This window comes from Dasypus novemcinctus, chromosome 3, assembly GCF_030445035.2.
Source record: "Dasypus novemcinctus isolate mDasNov1 chromosome 3, mDasNov1.1.hap2, whole genome shotgun sequence".
Lineage (NCBI taxonomy): Eukaryota > Metazoa > Chordata > Mammalia > Cingulata > Dasypodidae > Dasypus > Dasypus novemcinctus.
In genome coordinates this window covers 123338673-123361490 of record NC_080675.1, presented here as the reverse complement: position 1 = coordinate 123361490, position 22818 = coordinate 123338673, and the positions used below count along the sequence as shown (strand labels likewise).

Genomic DNA, 22818 nt, shown 5'->3' with positions numbered 1-22818 from the left:
ATTAAGAGAACAATTCCATATATGATAGCATCACAAAGAATAAAAGGCTTATTAATAAATTTAACAGTTGGTGGAGAGTAAAATGCCGAGAAAATCATATCAAAATATAATAAAGAGGGTTACCTGTTTAGAATGCTCGGAGGGGAGGGTCTGATGCAGGACGGGCTCCTGGGGAATGTCTAAATGCTCATTCTGACAGAGTGGGTGACACCATGGGGTAGAAACCCAAGTAGTGAGAGTGGGGGTGGACCCACATCCTGGGGAGGACTAATGCCATCCAATAGAGGGAACTGTATCCCTCGAGAGAAAGGGTGGCTCCCAGGGCATTGGGGCAGTTGAGCAAGTTAGGCCCTGAACACTATTCCATCTATCTCTGGAAGTGGCTCCTCAGGAAACGGAGGTTGGCTATCACTGAGGGCACTAAGGTGGAAGGGAAAATGGACGTTAAATGTGTGGAACCAAAGTAAATGGGGGGTAAGAGAGGAGTTTCTTGAGAGTACACAAGGATGGATATAAAACATGTAATATTACACCATAACATATAGGAGATGACAGACTGATAATGTAAACCATAATGTAAAACATAGGATAACTAAAAATGTAAAGAACTGTGTATCCTAAAGTATGCACCATAATGTAAATACAGATGTCACCTTGTTAGAAAGCTAATGTCTCAGACTCTGTACATCACTTTAAGTAAATATGATATGAATAGGGCGTAAGAGTATCACTGTGGAAGGGAAAAGGTTTTCTGGTGGATGTGTGGGAGTGCTGTATATTATATATATACATTGCTGTGGTCTAGGACTCCTGTGAAGAAAAGCTGAATAATTAGGGGGGGGGGGGGGGGGGGAAAAATAGGATGTGGAATTTTTTCAAGTCAACATTCTTTATCTAAGTTCTTTATCTAACTTTATCCAAGTTCTTTATCTATCCTTTAAACTCATCGCTATATGCCATTCCCTAGTAAGGGACCATGACATTATATTGGGCTTCAAATTTCGGGGAGTTCTGGATCACAGAGTGTTTCAACAATGGCAATGGAGGGATACTGGTATGGGATACCAATGACAGATGATATATGACTGACAGGGAGCTGTACAGAACATATGTCCAGGGTGCATGGTAATGTTTGGATATACTCATAGTGGCAACAATTAAAAACCACAGTAGGGGGGGTACTGGGTTCCCGGCCAGTGGTGCTCTGTCGTGGTCCCTAGGGGAGCAGCGACAGTCTCCCAGGTACAGTGGTGGGGACCGGGAGGGAGTGAGGGTTCAACAGTGAGCCCCTGATACTAATGACTATGCTTGTGAGCTGATAAACCCAAAATAATAACAAGGCCTAGAGCAACTTTGTGCCTGGGAATTTCCTTCTGTCAGCCTTCATGTTACTCAAATGTGGCCAGTCTCGAAGCCAAACTCAGCATGTAAATGCAATGCCTTCCCCCCAGCGTGGGACATGACACCCGGGGATGAGCCTCCCTGGCAACGAGGGACCACTATCAACTACCAACTGATGATGCAACTGGAAAATGACCTTATACGGAAGGTTCAATGCGGATCAGCAGAATATCCATGTCTACATAAAATACCATGACTTTAAAATGCTGTTTGACCTAAAGTAAGGGGGAAATGGAAAGGAGAAATGAGTTTATATGGCTACGAGTTTCTAAAAAAGAGTCTGGAGGCTGGCAGAAGGTTTGCCCTCATGCACAACTGAGCAGAGTCAGAGAGACAGATAAAGCAGATACAACCCCCAGATATTGGTTCCTTTGAGGGCTAAAGAGACCCATGGGAGTTATGGTCATGGCCGATGGGGTTAACTACCAGGGCAGATGGCCCCTCTTTGGAAATGGTGTTTATGTGTGATGAATCTGGACTCAGATGGGATCTCCCTTCATAAGACTTTCATGCTAATGTGCTGGAGGTGCAGTTAATGTTGGGGTTTAAGATATATTTAGGGGATTTGAATCTCTGGACTGACAATGTGATAGCCAGATCCTGAGCCTCAACAGACTCCAGCACCTACAATCTGATTTATTGGACTTACCACACTCAGCTAAGATGGAGGTGAAGGACAACCACCACACCATGGAGCCTAGAGTGATTACAACTGAAAATGGGAGGATTGCATCCAGCATCCAGGTGGAATCTGAGCCTCCTCTTGACATAAAGGTGCAATGGACACAACCAATCCAGTGTCCACATAGAAGAGGTGGCATTGGATTGGGAAAAGTGGACATAATGGACAAAGGGTATGGGGAAAGGCAGGAAGAGATGAGAGGTGGAGGCGTCTTCGGGACATGGAGCTGCCCTGGATGGTGCTTCAGAGGTAATCACCGGACATTGTAAATCCTCACAGGGCCTACATGATGGAACAGAGGAGAGTATGGGCCATGATGTGAACCAATGTATATGAGGTGCAGAGGTGCCCAAAGATGTACTTACCAAATCCAATGGATGTGTCATGATGATGGGAACGAGTGTTGTTGGGGGGGGGGGGGAGAGGGGGGGTGGGGGGGTGGGGTTGAATGGGACCTCACATATATATTTTTAATGTAATATTATTACAAAGTCAATAAAAAATAAAAAAATTAAAAAAAAATAAAAATTAAAAAAATAAATTTAACAAAAGAACAAAATGTATGCTCTGAAAACTACATGACATTGTTAAAAGAAATAAAGACATAAATAAAAGGAAAGACATTCATGTTCATAGACTAGAATACTTAATGTTGCTAAGAGGCAATATTCCCCATATTGATCTACAATTTCAGTGCACTCCCTATCAAAATCCAACTTGGCTTCTTTGCAGAAACTGATCCTAAAATTCGTATAATATGCAGAGGTCTTAGAGTAACAAAATCTATCCTGAAAAGGAAGAACAAAAATGGAAGACTAAAACTTTCTGATTTCAAAACTTACTACAAAGCTACTGTAATAAAGGCAGTGTGGTACTGGGATAAGGATGTGCACATAAATAAATAGAACAAAACTGAGAGTCCAGAGATAAACCATGACATTGACAGTCAACCTATTTTTTACTAGAGTGCCACGGCAATTCAATGGGGGAAAAATAGTCTTTCAACAAATGGTGCTAATATAACTGGATATCTACCTGTAAAAGAATGACAATGCACTCTTTCCTCATACCATACACAAAAGTTAATTTAAAATAGATCACAGATCTAAATGTGAGAATTAAAATGATAAACCTCTTAGAATAAATTACAAAATAAGTCTTTATAATCTTGAGTTAGACAATGGTTTCTGAGATATGACCCTGAAAGATAAGCACCCAAAGAAAAATAAATTAGCCTTCATCAAAATTTAAAACTTTGTGCTTCAAAGACAAGCATCAAGAAAGTGAAAACACACTCCATGGAAAAAGGGAAAATATCTGCAAATCATTTATCTGATAAAGAATTTGTATCTAAAATATATAAAGTTCCCTTACAACTCAATAATAAAAAGATAACCCCTCAAATGGGCAAAGAATCTGAAGACATTCACCAAAGAAGATTTACAGATGGCCAATAAGCACATGAAAAGATGCTCAACAACATTAGCCATGAAGGAAATGCAAATCAAAACCACAATGAGATACCACTTCACATCTACCAGAATGACTGTAATTAAAAAGACAGACAGGGAAGCGGATGTGACTCAAGTGATAGGGCTTCCACCTACCATATGGGAGGACCCGGGTTCAATCCCCAGGGCCTCCTGATGAAAAAGAAGAAGAGAAAACATACCCGCATGGCAAACCAGTGCCTGCATGGCAAGCTGAGTGCCCACACGGTAAGCCAGTGCCCATGCAAGTGAGTCACAGCAGAATGACGCAACAAAAGAGAGACGAAGGGGAGAATCGAGGTGAAGTGCAACAGAAACCAGGAACTGAGGTGGTGCAGCTAACAGGGAAACTTTCTCCATATCAGAGGTCCCCAGGATCGAATCCCAGTGAATCCTAGAAGAGGAAAAATGAGAAGAGGAGACCAAAAGAAAATACAGAAGATCACACAGCAAATGGATACAGACAGCAAAAAAGTGGGGGGGCGGGGGGGAGCGGTATTAGGTAAGTAAATGCTTTTTAAAAAATAAAAATAAAAAGATAATAATAAGTATTTATGAGGATACAGAGAAACTGAAACCTTCATACACTGCTGGTGGGAATGTAAAATGGTGCAGCTTCTTTGGAAAACAATCTGGCAATTCCTCCAAAGATGAAACAGAATTAGCAGATGACTCAGTAATTCTATACCTAGGTATATACCCAAGAAAAATGAAAATATGTCCACATAGAAACTTGTATACAAATGTTCACAGCATCATTATTCATAATAGCCAAAAAGTGGAAACAACCCAAATGTCCATCAACTGACAAAAATGGATAAACAAAATGTGGTATGTCTATACAGTGGAACTCAGCCATAAAAAGGAACTGAAGTACTGATACTTCATTATTATTTTAACATGCTATAGCACAGACAAACCTTAAAAACATGGTGCTAAGTGAAAGAAGCCAGTCACAAAAGACACATTTGTATGATTTAATTTAGATGAAATATTCAGAATAGACAAATCTATACAAAACAGAAAGTAGATTACTGGTTGCCTACGGCTGAGGAGCTTGGGGAGAAATGGGGAGCATCTGCTAAATGGTATGTGGTTTCTTTTTGCAGTGATGAAAATCTTCTAAAATTGATTGTGGTAATAGTTGCATAAATGTAAATATCCTAGCAAGCATTGGAATTGTACCTTTTAAAGGGGTAAATTGTATAAAATGTGAGTTTCATCATTTTATATCAATAAGGTTTTCATATTTTTATAAATGCTAAATTTGCTGCACAATCCTAGTATACATCTCCCTGACTAGGAAAATGATATCAAATGACTGGTGCATAGGGAAAAAATGAAGCCATTTCTTGGCTTAAACAAAACAAAGCAAAAAACGTTTGCAACTGAAAATAACCCAAATACATACAATCCTTTCTTCATATTACATGTTGCATGGATTGGTTTTTCTTTGACAGTTTGAAAGAATTCCCGAAATGAATTTCTCAGGACCAGATGACATGATTAAAGAAATAATTTGCTCAAAAAAATAAAGAAAAGAAAAAAGAAATAATTTGCTAATATTTTTCATTTTCCTCTGTTAACAGTTGTTCATGTGCTCTGTATTTCCCTGGATTCATTTTGATTGTTTTACTATAATGTTTTACTATTATTTCTATTTGGTTTTTTAAAGTATTAACTTACAACCAAGAATCATGTTCAATTACAATTGTAACTCAGAGTCCCAGTGTTATTTTATGAATTCATTAACTGGCCTTTGACCAGTTGTAGCCTATAATCTAGTTTTATATTTTGATATTAATTATCTCTTAGAGGGAGCAGATTTAAATTTTTTTTTTTTTTTGGTGAAAAAGTTTAGGTGACTGAACTGACTTATTAAAATCCAGTCTTTTATTTTTAAAATCTAGTTCATTTAAAGTTTTTTTCTTTGTTGTTTATTCTCTCCCACTTCCTTCTGGTTCCTTACTTTCTGTTTCCCAAATGGTTTAGGTAGTTCTATTATTTGTGACATTTCTTTTTTATTGACATATCCTATTTAAATAAAACATTTTCCTTAAGTTATTGTTCTGACAGCATTGTTAATTCCTGAGATTTTTTTTTTTTAATGTTTATCTATACTGTTTCTATGAATCCTGGATATTGATTTTTCCATTTCCACATAGTTTATTCATTCATTCATTCATTCAATAAATACATATTGAGTGCCTTATATGTGTCAGGCAGAATTCACAGAAATGAAACAGAAAAAAATCTCTCCCCTCAAGAAGTTTAAATACCAGAGGTAAAAAAAAAAAAAAAAAAAAAAATAAGCAAACAGACACATATCTATTATGACCCTGCAGCAGGCAGAACTTGAAGATGGTCTCCATGATCTTTGCCTCCCCTTGAGTGTGCTGCTTCTAACTTGCATATATTGTATACTTGCATACATTGCACTACATACAATAGGGACCTGGTAATTCATCATAAAAATTTGGACTTTTATTGAATGAAATGCAAACTTTTAAAAATTCTGAACAGAGAAATGACATGAACTGACTTACAGTTTAAAAAAAATCACTCCAGCTGCTGACTTGAAAGTAGACTGCACAGGGGCATGGTAAAAGTTGTGAATCCAATTAAGAATTTAATACAACAATATAAGGAATAGTTAATGATGGCTTCAACAAAGTTATAACAACAGAAGTGGTAAGAAAGTGAAGACTGGATATTCTGAAGGTAGAGCCAAGAGAATCTCTTGAATACTGGGCACCAGATGTGTAAGGCAATAAAGAGGAGTCAGTGATAACTCCAAAACTTTTGACCTGAAGAAATGGAAGGACAGAATTGCTATTTACTGAGATGGGAAGACTGCAGAGGAGTAGATTGGGATGGGGGATGGAAATCAGGAGTCCCATTTTAGACATGTTTATTCGAAGATGTATATTAGACAATTATATATATAAGCCTAGAGATCAGGGGAGAGGTCCAGGTTAGAGATACAAATTTGAATACCATCTGTATATAAATGGCATTTGAAGCCATGAGACTAGGTGAGATCGCCGAGAGAATGAGTGTAGTCAGAGGAAATGTTCAAAAGAAATAAACCCTGGGGTACTTCAACTACTAAAATAGGCTAAAGTTATTGATACCAGTAAACTTAAGAGGAACAGCCAGAGTTAAGACAATCAATAGAGCGTGCTGTGTCCTGGAAGTCTAGAGAAGAAAGTTTTAATGTGGAGGAAGTAATCAACTGTGTTAAAACATGCTGATAGGTTAAGTAAGAACTAACCACAAGATTCAGTACCAGGAAGTCACTGATAAGTTTCAGAGGAGAGGTGGAGAGTGGGTTAGTAGAAAATGAGGAGGGAAAATTGGAGACAGCAACTATAGGCAAGCCATTCAAGATGCTATGAGGGGAAAAGGTGTCATCTGGGAGGCAAGGTCAAGGGAGGGTTTTTGTTACTGTTGTGTTTGTTTTACAATGGGTAAGATTACATCACCTTTGGATGCTAATAGGATGGCCCAATGAAGAGGCGAAAATTGACAGAGAGAAGAGACAACTGTAATAGTACCTCCCTGAGTAAGCAGGAAGGAGCAAATGGGATCTAATGCTCAAGGAATTGGCCTCATATAGAAGGCCTTATATAGATGAAGGAAGGCAGATGTAGGGAAGTGAACAGACTTGGGAAGGTGGTGGGAACTTATCAAAGCGCTCCTCTGATTATATCTATTTTCTCAGGTAAGAATCTATAGAAAACAATAGCTGAAGCTGATAACTAGGCTGTTATATGGGGATCTAACAATATCCAGTGGCACAGAGCTTCAGCTTAAAATAGCTGCAGAGGAGACGAGGCTTAGGTGAGAAGTTAGATCAGAGGCAACTGCATAAAGCCAAGAAATTTCCTAAGGACTACCTCCTAAATAAAAGGGTGAACCAGGAGAAAACCCTTACTGAAAAGGGAAATGGCAAGAAAAAGTGTCTGTTTGTACTTGGTTCCTGAGAATTTATCAACACAAACACCTTCATGAGACACAAACACACACTATCTTTGTAGCACAACTTCCAAGCTTTTAGTTTGAGTTAGGTGTGCTCCTGGGTACCTGAAGCTAGGTAAACTTTTTCTGGGAGAATGCACCCTCAACTCAGACCTCAAAGAATCCCTGCAAATATATTTTCTTAGTGAAATATAAAACCAGCTGATAATGGTGCTTTGATATCTAACACATAGGTTAAAATCCCAGCTCTACCTTTTTACTTAGCTCTGTATTCTTGAGGAAGTTCTTGAGAGCTGCAGTTTCCTCTTCTGTAGAACAGGGAGAATAATGCTTGCCTCAGAGGCTTTCTGAAAGCACAGTACCTGGTACACAGCTCTCAAAATGGTAATTGTTGGTAAAACAGTACTAATAGTTATTATTCTAATGACAAATTACTTCAAAGTTTTACCTAATAATACAAAATAAAAGTTTATTGGTAGTAAACAAAAAAGTACTTTTGCCCCATCCAACCACCCACTCCAAAATAACTGAACTTGACTAATACATTTTCTAGACAATCCATGGATGAATGAATCACCATGAATGAATCACAGTGAAAATTAGAAAAAGTTATGCTTTGAATAATAATAAAAACAATACATACCAAACCATGAGTTTAAAAATACCTTCTGAGATAACACTAAAGCTAAACTTTAAAGGAAAATCAATAATGTTACAAGCATATAATTGAAATGAAGAAAGACTGAACACCCATCTAAAAAGCCTTGAAAAAAAATGTAGAAGTAAAGAAAGAACAACAGATTAGAAATTAATGAAATAGGAAACATACAATGCAGAGGTTATACACAATCAAAAGTTAGTTCTTTGAAAAGATTTATAAAATGGATAAACCCTTGGTGAGATGAATCAAGAAAAAAGGAAAGAAAGCAATAGTAACCAATATTGAAAATGAAAAAGCAATCATCACATATATATTACAGATATTAAAAAGATAAGATGTTTTGCACAACTTTATGCCAATAAATTTGGAAATTTAGATAAAACTGAAAATTTTTAAAAATACATAGCTTACCAAAATTAACATAAAAAAGAAACATAAACCTGAAAGCCCTAGAACTATTTAAAAAACTGAATCCCACAAAGAAAACACCTGGTCTAGATGGCTTCACTTGCAAATATTTAAAACAAAACTACATCAATCTTACACAAATTCCTTCATAGAATAGAAAAAAGAGAACCTAACAACCCATTTTATAAGATCAGCATAACATCAATATTAAATCTGTCAATGACATTTTCAGCAAAAAAAGGAAAATTATAGTTCAAATTTTGTTTTTCCTATAATTTTCATAAACCCCAAATGAAATTTTCATAAACCCTAAATGAAATACTAGCAAATCAAATTCAGCAAGGAAAATATATTATAATCAAGTTAATATTTCTTATTTCAGGACTGCAACATTTAACACTTGAAAATCAGGCCATGTATTTCATTTTATTAAAGGGCACAAAGATGAAAAAAAGTGAAAATCTCATAAAATGCAGAGAAATATTTGCTAAAATTCAACACCCATTTGGGATTTAAAAAAACAAATTCTGGGAAGCAGATGTAGCTCAAGAGTCTGAGTATCTGCTTCCCATATATGAGGCCCTGGGTTCGATCCCAGTACCTCCTAAAAAAAAAAAATTCTAGCAAACTGAATAGAAGGGAACTTCCTAAATCTGAAAAGGGGTATCTATAAAACATCATACTTAATGGTGACATAGTAAAAGGTATTCCTTTGATTAGGAAGAAAAAAAGGATACCTACTATCACTATTCTTATTCGACACTGTAGCGGAGGTTCTAAATACTGCAGTTTAAAAAAAGAAAAAGAAATAAAACACAGGAGAGTTAGAAAAGATCAAATAGAACTCTCATTAGTCACAGATTATAAAATTATGTACATAGAAAACCCAGAAGGAGCTACAGAAGAATTATTAGAATTAATGAGTTTAGTAAGGTTGCTGCATAGAAAGGCAATATGCAAAAATTAATTGTATTTGTATATACTAATAACAATTAGGAAATGAAATTTATATAATGATATCATTTATAATAGCATCAAAAATATTAAATACCTAGAAATAAATCTAATACAACCTCTATGCAGAAAATCATAAAATTTTAGAATGAGAAAGAAATAAATGAAGGGCTATTCCTTGTTGATAGACAGGAAGTCTCAATACCATAATGATGTCTGTCCTTCCTAAACAGATAAATCAAAATCACAAGACGTTTTTTTGGTTTGTTGTTTAGTAAAACTTATCAAGCTCATTCTAAAATTTATATGGAAATTCAAAGAACCAAAAATAGATAAGAGTACTTTAAAGAAGACCAAGATGGGAGGAACTGTTCTAGCAGAACTCAAGACAATTACAAAGCTATAGTAATTAAGATAGCTGGTGCTGGTAAAAAAAAAAAAAGACCAATGGATTCGAGAAAAGAGCCCAGAAACAGACTCACACAAATATGGACATTTGATTGTATGACAAAGGCGGAAATGCAGAGAAGTAGAGAAAAGAGAAATTTTTCAATAAATTGTGCTGGACAACTATATATACATATGGAAAAAAAGAAACTTGACCTCTTCCTTAAAACTTACCTAAAAATTATTCTACATAGATTTTAGACCTAAATGTGAAAGACAATAAATTGAAAAGTCCAAATTCTAGAATAGGGATTCTTAACCTGAAATCCTCTGACCAAGGGGCCTAAAGTTAGAATTCAGGGTATAGCAGCTATTTTTGATACCCCACCTATATCTTCTCATGCCTTATTATTTTAAAATACTAATTCCAACCGACATCATCTACATGTCTTTGACTGAGGTTTTCTGGGGTTGGTTGGAAATGCCAAGAATTGATGCCCTCCCCTCACCAGCCTTTAACCAATGACTGATACATGAAAGGAACATGTTCTACATTGGCCTCGGTCACCCAGAGATTTAAATGTATTCATTACCTGCATGATAATATACATTGATTGAGTGCCCTCCTCCAATCTAGTCTATTTTTTGTGATCATTCCCATGTAAATTACTCAAATGCTTGTCTCATGGTCTTCTGGAGATATGGAAACAAAGACCCAGAGATACTATGAACTTGAATGGGGAGAAACAATTACATCTCTATTTTAATAACTGCCAAGCAACAAACCAAAGTAATATTAGCAGTAACTGTGACTATGTCGCCAGTAGAAATCACAGATGTTTTCATCACATGACAGGTACTGCAGATACCTCACTTTTTATGCTCATCGCTACTTCAAAATTACATTAGTTACTAAACCCAGTACCTAAAGCACACGTAATTGCAGTCTTCCTGTCTATAATATTTGTGCAACTTTTGAGCAACTAACTCTGCACCAAGTAATTATTCAACCACCAAAGAGTAAAGCTGGGTGTTTTTATAACTAGAGATTAACTTGAAAAGCCTTGGTGAATTCTGGTGTTCTTGGGAAAAGCCTATCTTCACCTTGTAAAGCAAAATACAAACATTTTAATTCTATATAAAACAAATAAATACAATTTAACTTTAACTTGCCCATAATTTAAGTGTAATTTATTATTACTTAATACATTATTTAAAAAGTAATAATATATAAAGAATTGCCCCAAATCTAAAGGAAAAAGAAAAAGTGAAAGAAAACAGGAAGGGTCTATAAACAAAAAGACATTCATAGCAATACTAATGAGGAGAATGCATACTAAAACTATACTGATATATCCTTCTATATCCAACAAATCTGCAAAAATTCAGTTTGGCCACAACAATGTGAGAATATAGTGTTGTGATAATATAGTGCAATCAAACACTCATAGTCTGCTGGTGAGTGTACACACTTTGGAAATCAAAGTATGTGTTGAAAATGCACAATTCACTTTTAGATATATACCCATACAAACTGTGGCCAGGTGCACCAAGAGAGATACAAGAATGTTAACTGCAGCAAAAACCTTAAAAAAAAAAAAAAAAATCCCTGTCCAACATCAAGAGAATGGATAAATAAATCAGGATATATTTATATGATGGAAAAGTGTACACCAATGAAAATAAGTGAGCCACAGCATCAACTTTATAAAAATATAGAGTTGAGTGCAAAAAGTCACAGAAGAACATAAATTATACATGATATCATTTTTCTAGGTTCAAAATTGTGCAAAACTATACATTATGCTATTTGGAAATTTATACATGTGAAATTATTTTTAAAACAATAATGAAATTATAAACATAAAATTCAGAATTCTGGTTTTCTAGGGGTATGAGGGGAAGAAGAAAAAACAAGCAAGATGATAAAAGACACGTTAGTTTTATGTTCTTTGTCTTAAGCTGGGTAGTGGGTACATGTGTATTTGTTTAATTTTGTATTATATATTACATATTCTTTTACATGTATGAAACATTTTATATTTTAAAAATGAACATTCAATAAATAAGGAAAAAAATTCTTGGAAATTAAAACTATGAAAGCAGAAAAAAACAATGTGAAAGTTCCACAGAAATTAAACAAAAAGATAAAGAGATAGAAAATAGGAGGAGGCAAAAAAAAAATCAAATCAGAGAACCAGTAGAGAAGGGCATACATCCTTGTAACAGAAGATCCAGGAAGACAGAAAAGATCATAAAAGGAAGGAAATGACACAAAAGAAATAATACAAAGTAATCTCCCAAAGCATATGAGTTTCCAAATTAAACAGATCCACCAAACAGTCTGCATAAAAAAGTCTTTATTCTTTAGAAAGACAGACTAAAATATTTACAGACAACCAATCCATGCCTCACCCATCACCATGTAATTTCAGAACACCAGGCAGGGATAAGGAGAAAATCTGTAAAACCTCTCTACCTGGGGATAGGGGGAATCTAGAGGTCGTAATAGTACTGTACTGCTCAATAGCAACACTGGACGCTATAAGGCAATAGAATCATGACTTAAAAATTCTGAGAAAAAATGATTTTCATTCCAATTCTATGCCCAGCCAAATTTCAATCAAGTATAGGAGTAAAAGGAAGAAAATTTCAGACATGCAAGGCCTCAAAAGGCTTTGTCCCTGTTCAGCTTTTCCAGGAAGCCACTAAAGGATGATCTCCCATCAAAACAAGGAAAGAGGAAGAAATAGAATGTTAAGAAACAGAGAATTTAATGAAGGAGAAGGCAAGAAGAATTTCCAAAGGTTTTGGTAAAAGAAAATCTCAGAATGTTAACTCTGCTATTTTAGACTGAGAGAGCAACTAATCCAGATTAGATCAAAAAGAACACACACATATTGCCAGGATACTTCCTGTGTGGGATTGTACTGAGAGAGGATTCAAGCTCCTTCAGAGCTCTGGAGGATGAATTAATTAGGTATATATTAGGTAATTAGGTAATTAGGTAAGCAAACAGTAAAGCAGAGTCATTATTAAATGTGAAGAATATTTACACAATCATAATAATATGTAACGTAAGTACTGATTTAACCAATCTATAGGATGAAGGGAAGTGAATAAGTGTATATTAGAAGTGGGGCTAGAATTTGGGATGTCAGTTAGAGAGCTAAAGTCTCAGCTTCCACAGTAGGAAGGCAACAAATGACACATAAAATTGAAATGAAATCAAGAAATAGGAGCATAAGCAAGTTATTTAGAAATACAGAGGTAAATAAAATATACAACTTGATAAATAGTCTCCAGCATACAGGAATATTAAGAGTGGGGAAGGATGACTGTTTTACTATTCTACTTTTAAAATTATGTACATATGCTATTTTTAAACATAAAAATTAATTCTAAAATCATAAATGGCTGAAAATAGCCATTACTTCCTGAGTGCCTACTACCTATGGGGGCATACCAGGTCTTACACAAACACTATCACTATACCTCAGGTCTGCTTTGCAAAGTAGGATTATTCTAATTTTACGTATGAGAAAACTGAAAATCAGAATGAATAAAGAACATTTTTCATTGTTTCTTTTTGTTTGTTATTTGTCCCTTTACCTTTCCAGCAGAAGCAAAATATTCACCATCAGGGGACCATTCCATCAAATGTACAGATACTGAGGTTCTAAAAAGAAATAAAGACAGTTACCATTTTTTAAGTCTGGTATGCTATACATTCAAATGGTCAAAATGGTCAAACTTTATAATATCAAAGTCACAGTCATCAGAACAAGAGTGTTTTGCCTCCTTGAAAATGTAAATTAAATCAGTTATCCAAAATTCACTTCAAGAATCTAAAGAAGAATACAAAGAACATGCATACAGGATATCTCAACTTACATGTCCCATCAATATCCTAAAAATAACCTGTTAAAACTGAGCTCAGGGAAGCAGATGTGGCTCAAGCAATTGGGCTTCCTCCTACCACATGGGAGGTCCTGGGTTCGGTTCCTGGTGCCTCCTGGAGAAGGCAAGCTGGCTCAGCAGGCAGGTGCAGCGAGCTGATGCAATAAGATGACACAACAAAAGAGACATAAAGAGGAAAGACAATGAGAAACACAACAAACCAGGGAGCTGAGGTGGCTCAAGTGACTGAGCACCTCTCTTACATATGGAAGGTCCTGGGTTCAGTTTCCGGTGCCTCCAAAAGAGAAGACAAGCAGACATAGAGAGCAGACAGTAAATGGAAACAGAGAGCAGACAGCAACCACAAACAATGGCAAGGGTGGGGGTAAATAAAACAAATCTTAAAAAAAAAAAAAAAAAGTAAGCTCGTGGGGAGCAGATGTAGCTCAAATGGTTGAGCACCTTGCTTCCCATGTACAAGGTCCCAGGTTCAATCCCCAGTACCTCCTAAAATCAAGCAAACAAAAAATCCAACTCCCACTAGAGAGAGGATGTAGTTCAGTGGTTGAGTGCCTGCACATAGTCCATATTAATGTCAATGGTACAGCCATCCTTCCACTTGAAAGAGTGGCTGGCAAGTTTCACTATATCTCCCCCCTCCCTAATCCTACCTATATCCCATTAATAAATAATTCCTATGTATCAAACCTGTCAACCCAAATCCTGGGACTATTATTAAAATATTTTTGTCCATTTTTTAAATTATCAGCTGTAGCACAGATTTAAGGATGACATAACAATGGGTTTCAGTTAGGAAAAGTCTACTTTCTACCTTCTAAATGAAATAGTATCATCAAAAAATAAAGATGATTGTGAAACAGAACCCATTTTAGTTAAGAATTTTTTAAATTCATGAATATAACAATGGAATTAGACACTAACTTGCAATGCCAGATGCACTTCCAATCATTTAAAACAGGAGGAATTTTATTATCAATTTCTTCCTCCTCTTCAAGAATGTCAGCTCCTGGAGGTGCCCATAACTGAATAGAATCAGTTGCTGTCAACAATCTGTTATCTGAAAATTAAGGAATATGTTGATGAATAAACAAGGATTATTGAGGAAAGAAAAGCATAAGGGAGCTTTTATTAAGTCTGCAAATTGTTCTACTACATATAAATAATATTATCTACGAAAACCACTTGGCACATATATATTTAAAAGCTCTAAAAATCCCCTATAAGAGAAAGAGTAACTCTTGGGGGAAAACTGAGGGTCTAAAAAAGAGGAAAGCTTACTTGCAAAGAGCAAAGAGCTGCTGTGTATCAGGTATGTCTTTTTAAAAAAATCACAAAGTAGAATAAGAAAACAAACTCTCAAAATCTGATATATGAAATACAGAATGTCTCAGGATATAAAACATACCTACAAATTAATTAAATTTGTTTTTCTATATGCAATATAAAAATTAGCTTAATTATCATTACAGGCTTCTAATATCTCAAAATTTAAAAAAAATTAATTTCCTGAAATATAAATGATTACAGAATGAGGTGAGTGTTTTTGATCCAGCTTTATTTCTGATTTTACTTCTTAGTAAATACTACAATACGAGTAAAGGGCAGCACATGTTGAAGGAGGCATATCATCACTGTTTTCTTGAAATAAAACATTCTAGAGGTAAAAAGCATATAATAGCAAATTAACTATTATACAAAGCAGAGTATACAAAGGGGAAAAAAAAGTACACCGATTAATTAGCAAAAAGAAACTATACCACTGATCATTTTCTAATTATGAGAATCTATTACATTGCAAATCATAAATGTAAAACAAATATCTAATTTCCATAATTTATAAATATAATAGCCAAATACCTTGAGGGTCCCATGCTAAGTTGTATGTCACGGAACTCAGAAAAAACTGCCCAGTTTTAAGCCACTGACACTTAAGTTGCTGAGACATGCACGAAGAAAGAAAAAATAACAAGATACATTTTTAACATAATATCTATAAACACTATCATTTTATCATTTTCTTCAACTTGAGACATTATGATGTGAAACAAAATTGCAAATATTTCACTATTATTTTTAAAATAACTTTCAGTGGTTCCATGTACTATTTATTCCACTATATTGAGCTGCTTGCCATTCCCACAAAAAGCATGCTCTTTCAGGCTTCCTTCCATATCCACAAATACTTTCTTATACTTAATATATCTTTTCCCTCTCTTCTCCATCTACAAACTCTTACGTTTCCATCATGATCTAGCTAAATTGTCACTGCCTTTTTTGAAGACTTCTCTTCAAAATAAGGCAGTACCTATAGCACTTTTTACATTCTAACATTTTAACATTGATCACACTGAATCATTATTTGTTTACATGCCTGACTCTCTTGTTAAAATTCACTTCTTCAGGAGTAGGAATTATGTCATAATAATCTTTGCATTTTTAGCACTTTTGATACGTAGGACAAAGATGTTCAATAAATATTTACTAAAGTAAAACAAATGCATGTTAGAGAAAAATGCAAATTAGCAGAATTCTGTATGCTCAATGTCTAAAAGAAAACTAGATTTATCTCCCAAAAAGGCAATGGAATACAAATCCACAAATTTGAACTATATTATATATTTCTGAGAGATTGTCATGCTCTTTTCTGTATTTTCAAAATAAAAATTCGAAAGATTTAAGTTTAAAAGACAAATACTTTTGCCATTAAATATAGTATCTAAGTAAACAAAATATTTCTTTGTGAAAATACAATGCAATGTGAAGAGTATAACCGTATGCAAGTTATACATTAATTGCTTGACAAATAATGTTAATTTAATAAATGACAATTCCCTTTCTCATTAGAATATATTACACATATTTAACAAATAATTTACTCAAGGTTTCATGAATTCTTAGAGGCAGAATTTAAAAATGAAATTGCAAAACCTGGATTTCTTTATCTAAAGATAATCTTATACCATATAATCAATGAAAAAATGTTATTTTAAAACCTTACCACTGCTGATCAAAGAATAGCCACAACAGTATTTTAAATATTGCTCAATAAATCTATCTTAGCGTAAGAATTAAATCATTACTAAAATTATAGACATCCCTAATATTCTTCTATTAGTGTTTTACAGAGTATAATCTGGGCACCAACTGCATAACAGAAATTTTGGGGGTGGAGCCTGGGAAACTACATTTTTAATATATATTACGGGTAACTCTTAAGTACTCTAAAATGTGAGAACATTTCGTAATGCTATTACAGTGAAAAGATTAATATTTTAATTTACAGCATTTTGTTGGAAATGCCTCCTGGTAAAGGCACACTGGCCCATATGGCGAGCTGGCACGCATGGAGTGCTGGCCCACAAAGAGAGCTGGTGCAGCAAGATGACACAATAAAAAGAGACACAAAGAAAACGTAATAAGAGACACAGCAGATCAGGGAGCTGAGGTGGCTCAAAAGAATGACTGCCTCTCTCCCACTCTGGAAGATCCCAGGATCGGTTCCCGGAGCTGCCTAATGAGAATATAAGCCGACACAGAAGAACACACAGCCAATGGACACATAGAGCAGACAAGAGAGGGGTAGTGGGGGGGAGGGGAATAAACAAATAAATCTTCAAAAAAAAATTTTTTTAAAGCAATAGGCTTGATTTGGGGGGAAGATGTCAGAGAAGGAAGCTTCAGGAGTCAGTTTCTCCACCAGAACAATATTGAACAGGCAGAAACTGTTTAAACCAACTATTTCAAAATTCCAGAATTGAGTAGAACATTGTGCAGTGTCCAGGGAGTAGCAGGAGAAAGAGGCTGGCAAACTGAGTTAAATACCACTGATTTGCACTCTTTGAACTGTGCCAAACTATCATCCGTCCCCTGAACTTGCAGCAGACAACTAAGGTACTGGCACAGCTTGCTTGACAGATAGCGGGACATAAAGACCCAGTTCCCCAAGATCCAGGGACATGAAGTGCAAGCACTTATCACTGCCTTTGTTAGGCTACTTCAAGTCTTTGGGGGCCCAAGACTAAGGGTTGCCATTCTTCCAACTCGCTCCAGACAAAGGTGGCAGAAGAGAATTAAATACAGTATGCCTCTTCAGAGCTGTGGAGGGCTCATGCTGAGACAAGAAAGTGCAGCTTTGAGGAGCCAGGGGGAAGCTTCTGGCATCCTTCCTGGCCCCTTCCTCGTCACCTCCCCAGGCAATATGCAGCTGGCTAGCACTCTCTGTGAAGGTCCCTGGCCTTGTTTCCAAATGGCAAAGACTGACTTGGGAAACTCCTCTCCAGTGTGCCCCTACTTTCAAAGTTTGCTCTCCAGACAAAAGCAGCTTACCTGCAAGGGAACACCTAGGAGAAACAAGTATGTTTCCGGGGAGAAGAGGGGCATTCTGATTCCTATAAACAGGGGAACTTTTAAAGATACCAATAAGCACAAGCCCATAACGAGAAACAGGTCCAGAAATGACAGGGAGGATCCTGCACTTTGCACTCACATTGGGGCTGACCCTCCTGAAAGGAGAGCACCAGCCAACACAAAGCCAATCAGCAAACACTGTGAAAAATGTTTTTTGCTTAGGTTTTCTTGGTTTTGTTAGCTCCTAAAACTCAAGAAAATCTCTGTCATAACACAAGCTTGATACAAAAAATTCCAGAAACAGACATCTCAGGTAATAAATCCCAAAGATAACATTTTAAAATGTTAAAATGTACAGCACAAAATAAAAGACTTCAAGACAAACAAGGAGGACATGATGGCCCACCAAAAGGAAGAGGATAAAAATAAAGAAAACATCAATAAAGAAGATCAAACCATAAACACATTTTTAAACTTTTTTTTTATCTTCAATTTGCTCAAGGAAATAGAGAAAAACACAGAGAAAGAACTAAAGCAAAACAGAAAAACAATCAATATGCTCAATGAGATCGAAGAAAATACAGAGAAAGAACTAAAGGACATTAGAAAAACAAGGAATTAATAATATGAGAATCTCATTAAAGAGACAGAAATTTTTTAAAGGAGCCAATGAAAAGTAATGGAGTAAGATCACAATAACTGAAATGATAAACTCCCAGAAAGTTTTTCAACAGCACATTGGAGATGACAGAAGAAAGAAACAGTAAACTCAAAGAAAAAACAACTGAAATGAGTCAGGCTGAGGAGCAGAAAGGAAAAAGAATTATAAAAACAAATTAGCTTAAGAGACTTTTAGGACACTATGAAGTATATCAATATATGCATTATGGGAGTCCCAGAAGGATAAGAAAGAAGGGAGCAGAAAGAATATTAAAGGAATGATAGAAAACTTTCCAAAGTTAGCAACAGACATGAATATGCACATCTAAGAAGCCTGGAGAATATCGAACAGGATAAACTTGAAGAAAGAATATGGCCTGATCAAACCGTTGAATGCCAAGAACAAGAAGGGAGCTCTAAAAGCTGCAAAAGAAAAGCAAAGTATTATATTCAAGAGAGTACCAATTAGATTGAATGAGGATTTCTCATGAGAAACCAGGGAACCAAGAAAACAGTAGGTTGAAATATTTAAACTGCTGAGAGAAAATAATTGCCAACAAGAATTTTATCTGGCGAGACTTTCTTTTACAAACAAGGGAGAGATTAAGGCACTCCCAGATAACAAAGCTGAGGGAATTCATTATCACAAGACCTGCCCTACGAGAAATGCTAAAAGAAGTTCCTCAAACTGAAAGGAAACCATTGCTTTGTGGCTCAAAGCAGCATAAAGAAATATAGACCTCCAGCAAAGGCAAGTATATGGGTAATTAGAAATGCTAGTACTATTGTACTGTATTTTTTGATATGTAACTCTACTTCTTACTACATACAGGTGCTAAAATGCAAATGCATAAAAAGTAATGATAGGGAAGCAGATGTGTCTCAGAGATTGAGCTGCCACCTACCACACAGGAGGTCTGAGGTTCAGTTCCCAGTGCCTCCAAAAGAAGACAGAGAGCTGGCATGATGAGCAGGAGAAACAAGTTGGCACAACAACACAAGAAGAAAAACAATGAGAGACATAACAAAGCAGGAGCAGAGGTTCCCGGTGCCTCCTAAAGCAGACGAGCAAGACAACACAACTGACACGCAGAAGGCATGGCAAGCTGATGCATCAGAGGTCCCGGGTTCAGTTCCTGGTGCCTCCTAAATAAACAAGGAAGACAAAGTAAATGCAAACAACAATGGGGTAGGGAGGAAGAAAGGAAAGAAAGGAAGGAAAGAAAGGAAAGAAAGGAAGGAAAGAAGAAGGAGAGAGAGAGAGAGAGGAGAGAGAGAGAAAAGAAAGAAAGAGAGAGAGAGAGAGAGAAAGAAAGAAAGGAATCTTTAAAAACTAAAATAATAGAGAAGCGGATTTGGCCCAATGGATAGGGGGTCCACCTACCACATGGCAGGTCCAAGATTCAAGGCATAATGAGCTGGCCCACATTGCAGTGCTGATGCACGCAAAAGATTGCCATGCTATGCAGGCGTGTCCCCCGTGTAGGGGAGCCCCACACACAAGGAGTGCACCCCATAAGGAGAGCTGCCCAATGCAAAAAAAGTGCAGCCTGCCCAGGAATGGGGCCACACACATGGAGAGCTGACGCAGCAAGATGATGCAACAAAAAGAGACACAGATTCTGGGTGCCACTGACAAGAATACAAGCGGACACAGGAGAACACACAGTGAATGGACAGAGAGCAGACAATGGGGGGGGGGGCGGGGCAGGGGAGAGAATTAAATAAAAAATAAATCTTAAAAAAAAAAACTAAAGTAATAATAAATCTATGGTTTTAGATATATTTGTAACAAGTACAAAAAAGATAGGTGGATGAGGAGTATAGCAAGAGTGTATGCGTATGCTATTGAATTCAAGTTGGCATCTAATCAAATATGATTGTTATAAATTTAGGATGTTAAATTTTAACCCCATGATAATCATAAACAAAATATATGAAAAATACACCCAGAAAGAAATGAGAAGGGACTCAATATGGTACAATACAAAAAATCAAATAAATATGAAAGTAGACAATAATGGAAAAATTGAGGGAGAAAAAGGTATGATTTACAAAGACTAAATAGCAAAATGGCAGAAGTCTTGTGTTATCAGTAGTTACTTTAAATGTGAATGGTTTAAACTGTCCAGCCAAAAGCCAGAGACTGGCAGAATGGCTTAAAAAAAAAACATGACCCAACTATATGCTGTTATAAGAGACTCACTTTAAATTCAAAGATGCAAGTAGACAATTTGTGAAATGATGGAAAGCATATGCTATGCAAGTAGTAACCAAAAGAGAGCAGAAGAATGAATACGGGTCCCTAACTCATATCACATACAAAAATCAACTGAAAATGGATCAACACTTAAATATAAGATAAATATAAAACTCCTACAAGAAAACATAGGAAAGTATCTTCAGGACCTTGTGTTAGGCAATGGTTTCTTAGACTTTACACCCAAAACACAAGCAACAAAAGAAAAAATAGATAAATGGGACCAGATCAGAACTGAAAATTTTTGTGCAAAGGACTTTATCATGAAAGTAAAATGACAATCTCCACAATGGGGGAAAATATTTGGAAACCACATTTGACAGTTTAAATTTGGTGAATCCCAAAAAACAATTATGCTACTGAAGTAATCCATTCCTGTGAGTATGGGACCCTTTTGACTGGACTATGTCATTAAGTCATGACTCAAATTGGGTCTCCACCCTATTACTGGAGCTTTATATAAACAGAGACACAGAGAGAGAGCAGAAAAGGGAGCTCTGCCATTTTGATTTGGCCATGTGAGAGAGAGGACTCCAGGTTCACCCACAACTGCAGAAAGGTAGAGAAGCCCCAAGAGGCTGAGAGCAGTTCCGGAGTCTGGAATCAGCAATGCACAGAGGCATGGAAATAGGACCCCAAGGGGCTGGGCCCATGGAGCCTGAGGAGATAAGCCCTGCCATACACTTGACTGCTACATGGCAGGATGCCAGTATTACCAATAGCTGACTTTGGTGAGAAAGCATCTCTGATGGTACCTTGATCTGGACATTTTATGGCCTGAAAACTGTAAGCTTGTAACCCCAAATAAAATTCCCATTTAAAAAAACAACCCATTTCTGGCACTTTGCATTAGCAGCCCTTCGGCAAACTAAGATGTTACAGATCCAGTAAGGGTTTAATATCCAGAATACATAAAGAAACTCAACAACAGAAAGACAACCCCACTTAAAAATGGGCAAATACTTGAGTAGACATTTCTCTGTAGAAGCTATACAAATGGCTAAAAAACACAAAAAAAAAGATGTTCAACACATTAGGCATTAGGGAAATGCAATTCAAAGCTACATGAGATACCATTTCACATCCACTAGAAAGGCTACTATTTTTTTAAAAAAAAAGGAAAGAAAAATAGAAAAAACAGATTTTTAAAAAATAATTTCAGAAGTACTGGAGAGGATGAGAAGAAATAGGAACATTCACTCATTGTTGGTAGAAATATAAAATAGTGCAGCTGCTGAAGAAGACAGTTTGGCAGTTTCCAAGAAAATTAAGTACAGAATTACCACATGACCTGCCAATCCCACTTCTAGATATATACCCCAAAGAACTGAAAGTAAGAGCTCAGATATTTCACACGGATGTGCACAGTGACAAAACTCACAATTTCCAAAAGATGGCAGTAACCATTCATCAACTGATGAATGGATAAATATCTAGTCTATACTCTGTAGCAATTTGGTATCACTTATGAATTCCAAAATCAGACACTGAATTATGTTTGTAAACTGGTCTGTTCCTTTGAGCATGTTCCTCTTTGATTGTGAAAGTATGATTAAGCCTTTGATTCAGCCACATCAGAAGGATGCGGAGTCCCCACCCCCTTGGTGGGTGGGGACTTACAGAGAAAACAACAGGGTAGAGGAGAGAGTTTGAGTTTTGATTCTGG

At 36.2% G+C, this 22818-nt stretch overlaps 1 protein-coding gene across 5 annotated transcripts in view; it reads right to left on the bottom strand.

The window, feature by feature from the left end:
• The window catches only part of DMXL2 (Dmx like 2), a 214016-nt gene that overhangs the window by 122963 nt on the left and 68235 nt on the right, over window positions 1-22818 (bottom strand). For all 5 annotated transcript variants that reach the window (XR_011648432.1, XM_058294193.1, XM_058294194.2 and 2 more), the window contains exons 4-6: window positions 15743-15821; window positions 14807-14942; window positions 13577-13643 (exon numbers count right to left, since the gene is read on the bottom strand). Coding sequence is in view for 4 of the 5 variants with exons in the window: in XM_058294193.1 (XP_058150176.1) it covers window positions 13577-13643; window positions 14807-14942; window positions 15743-15821 (282 nt within the window). In the remaining variant the exon portion in view is untranslated. The remainder of the gene's footprint in view (window positions 1-13576; window positions 13644-14806; window positions 14943-15742; window positions 15822-22818) is intronic.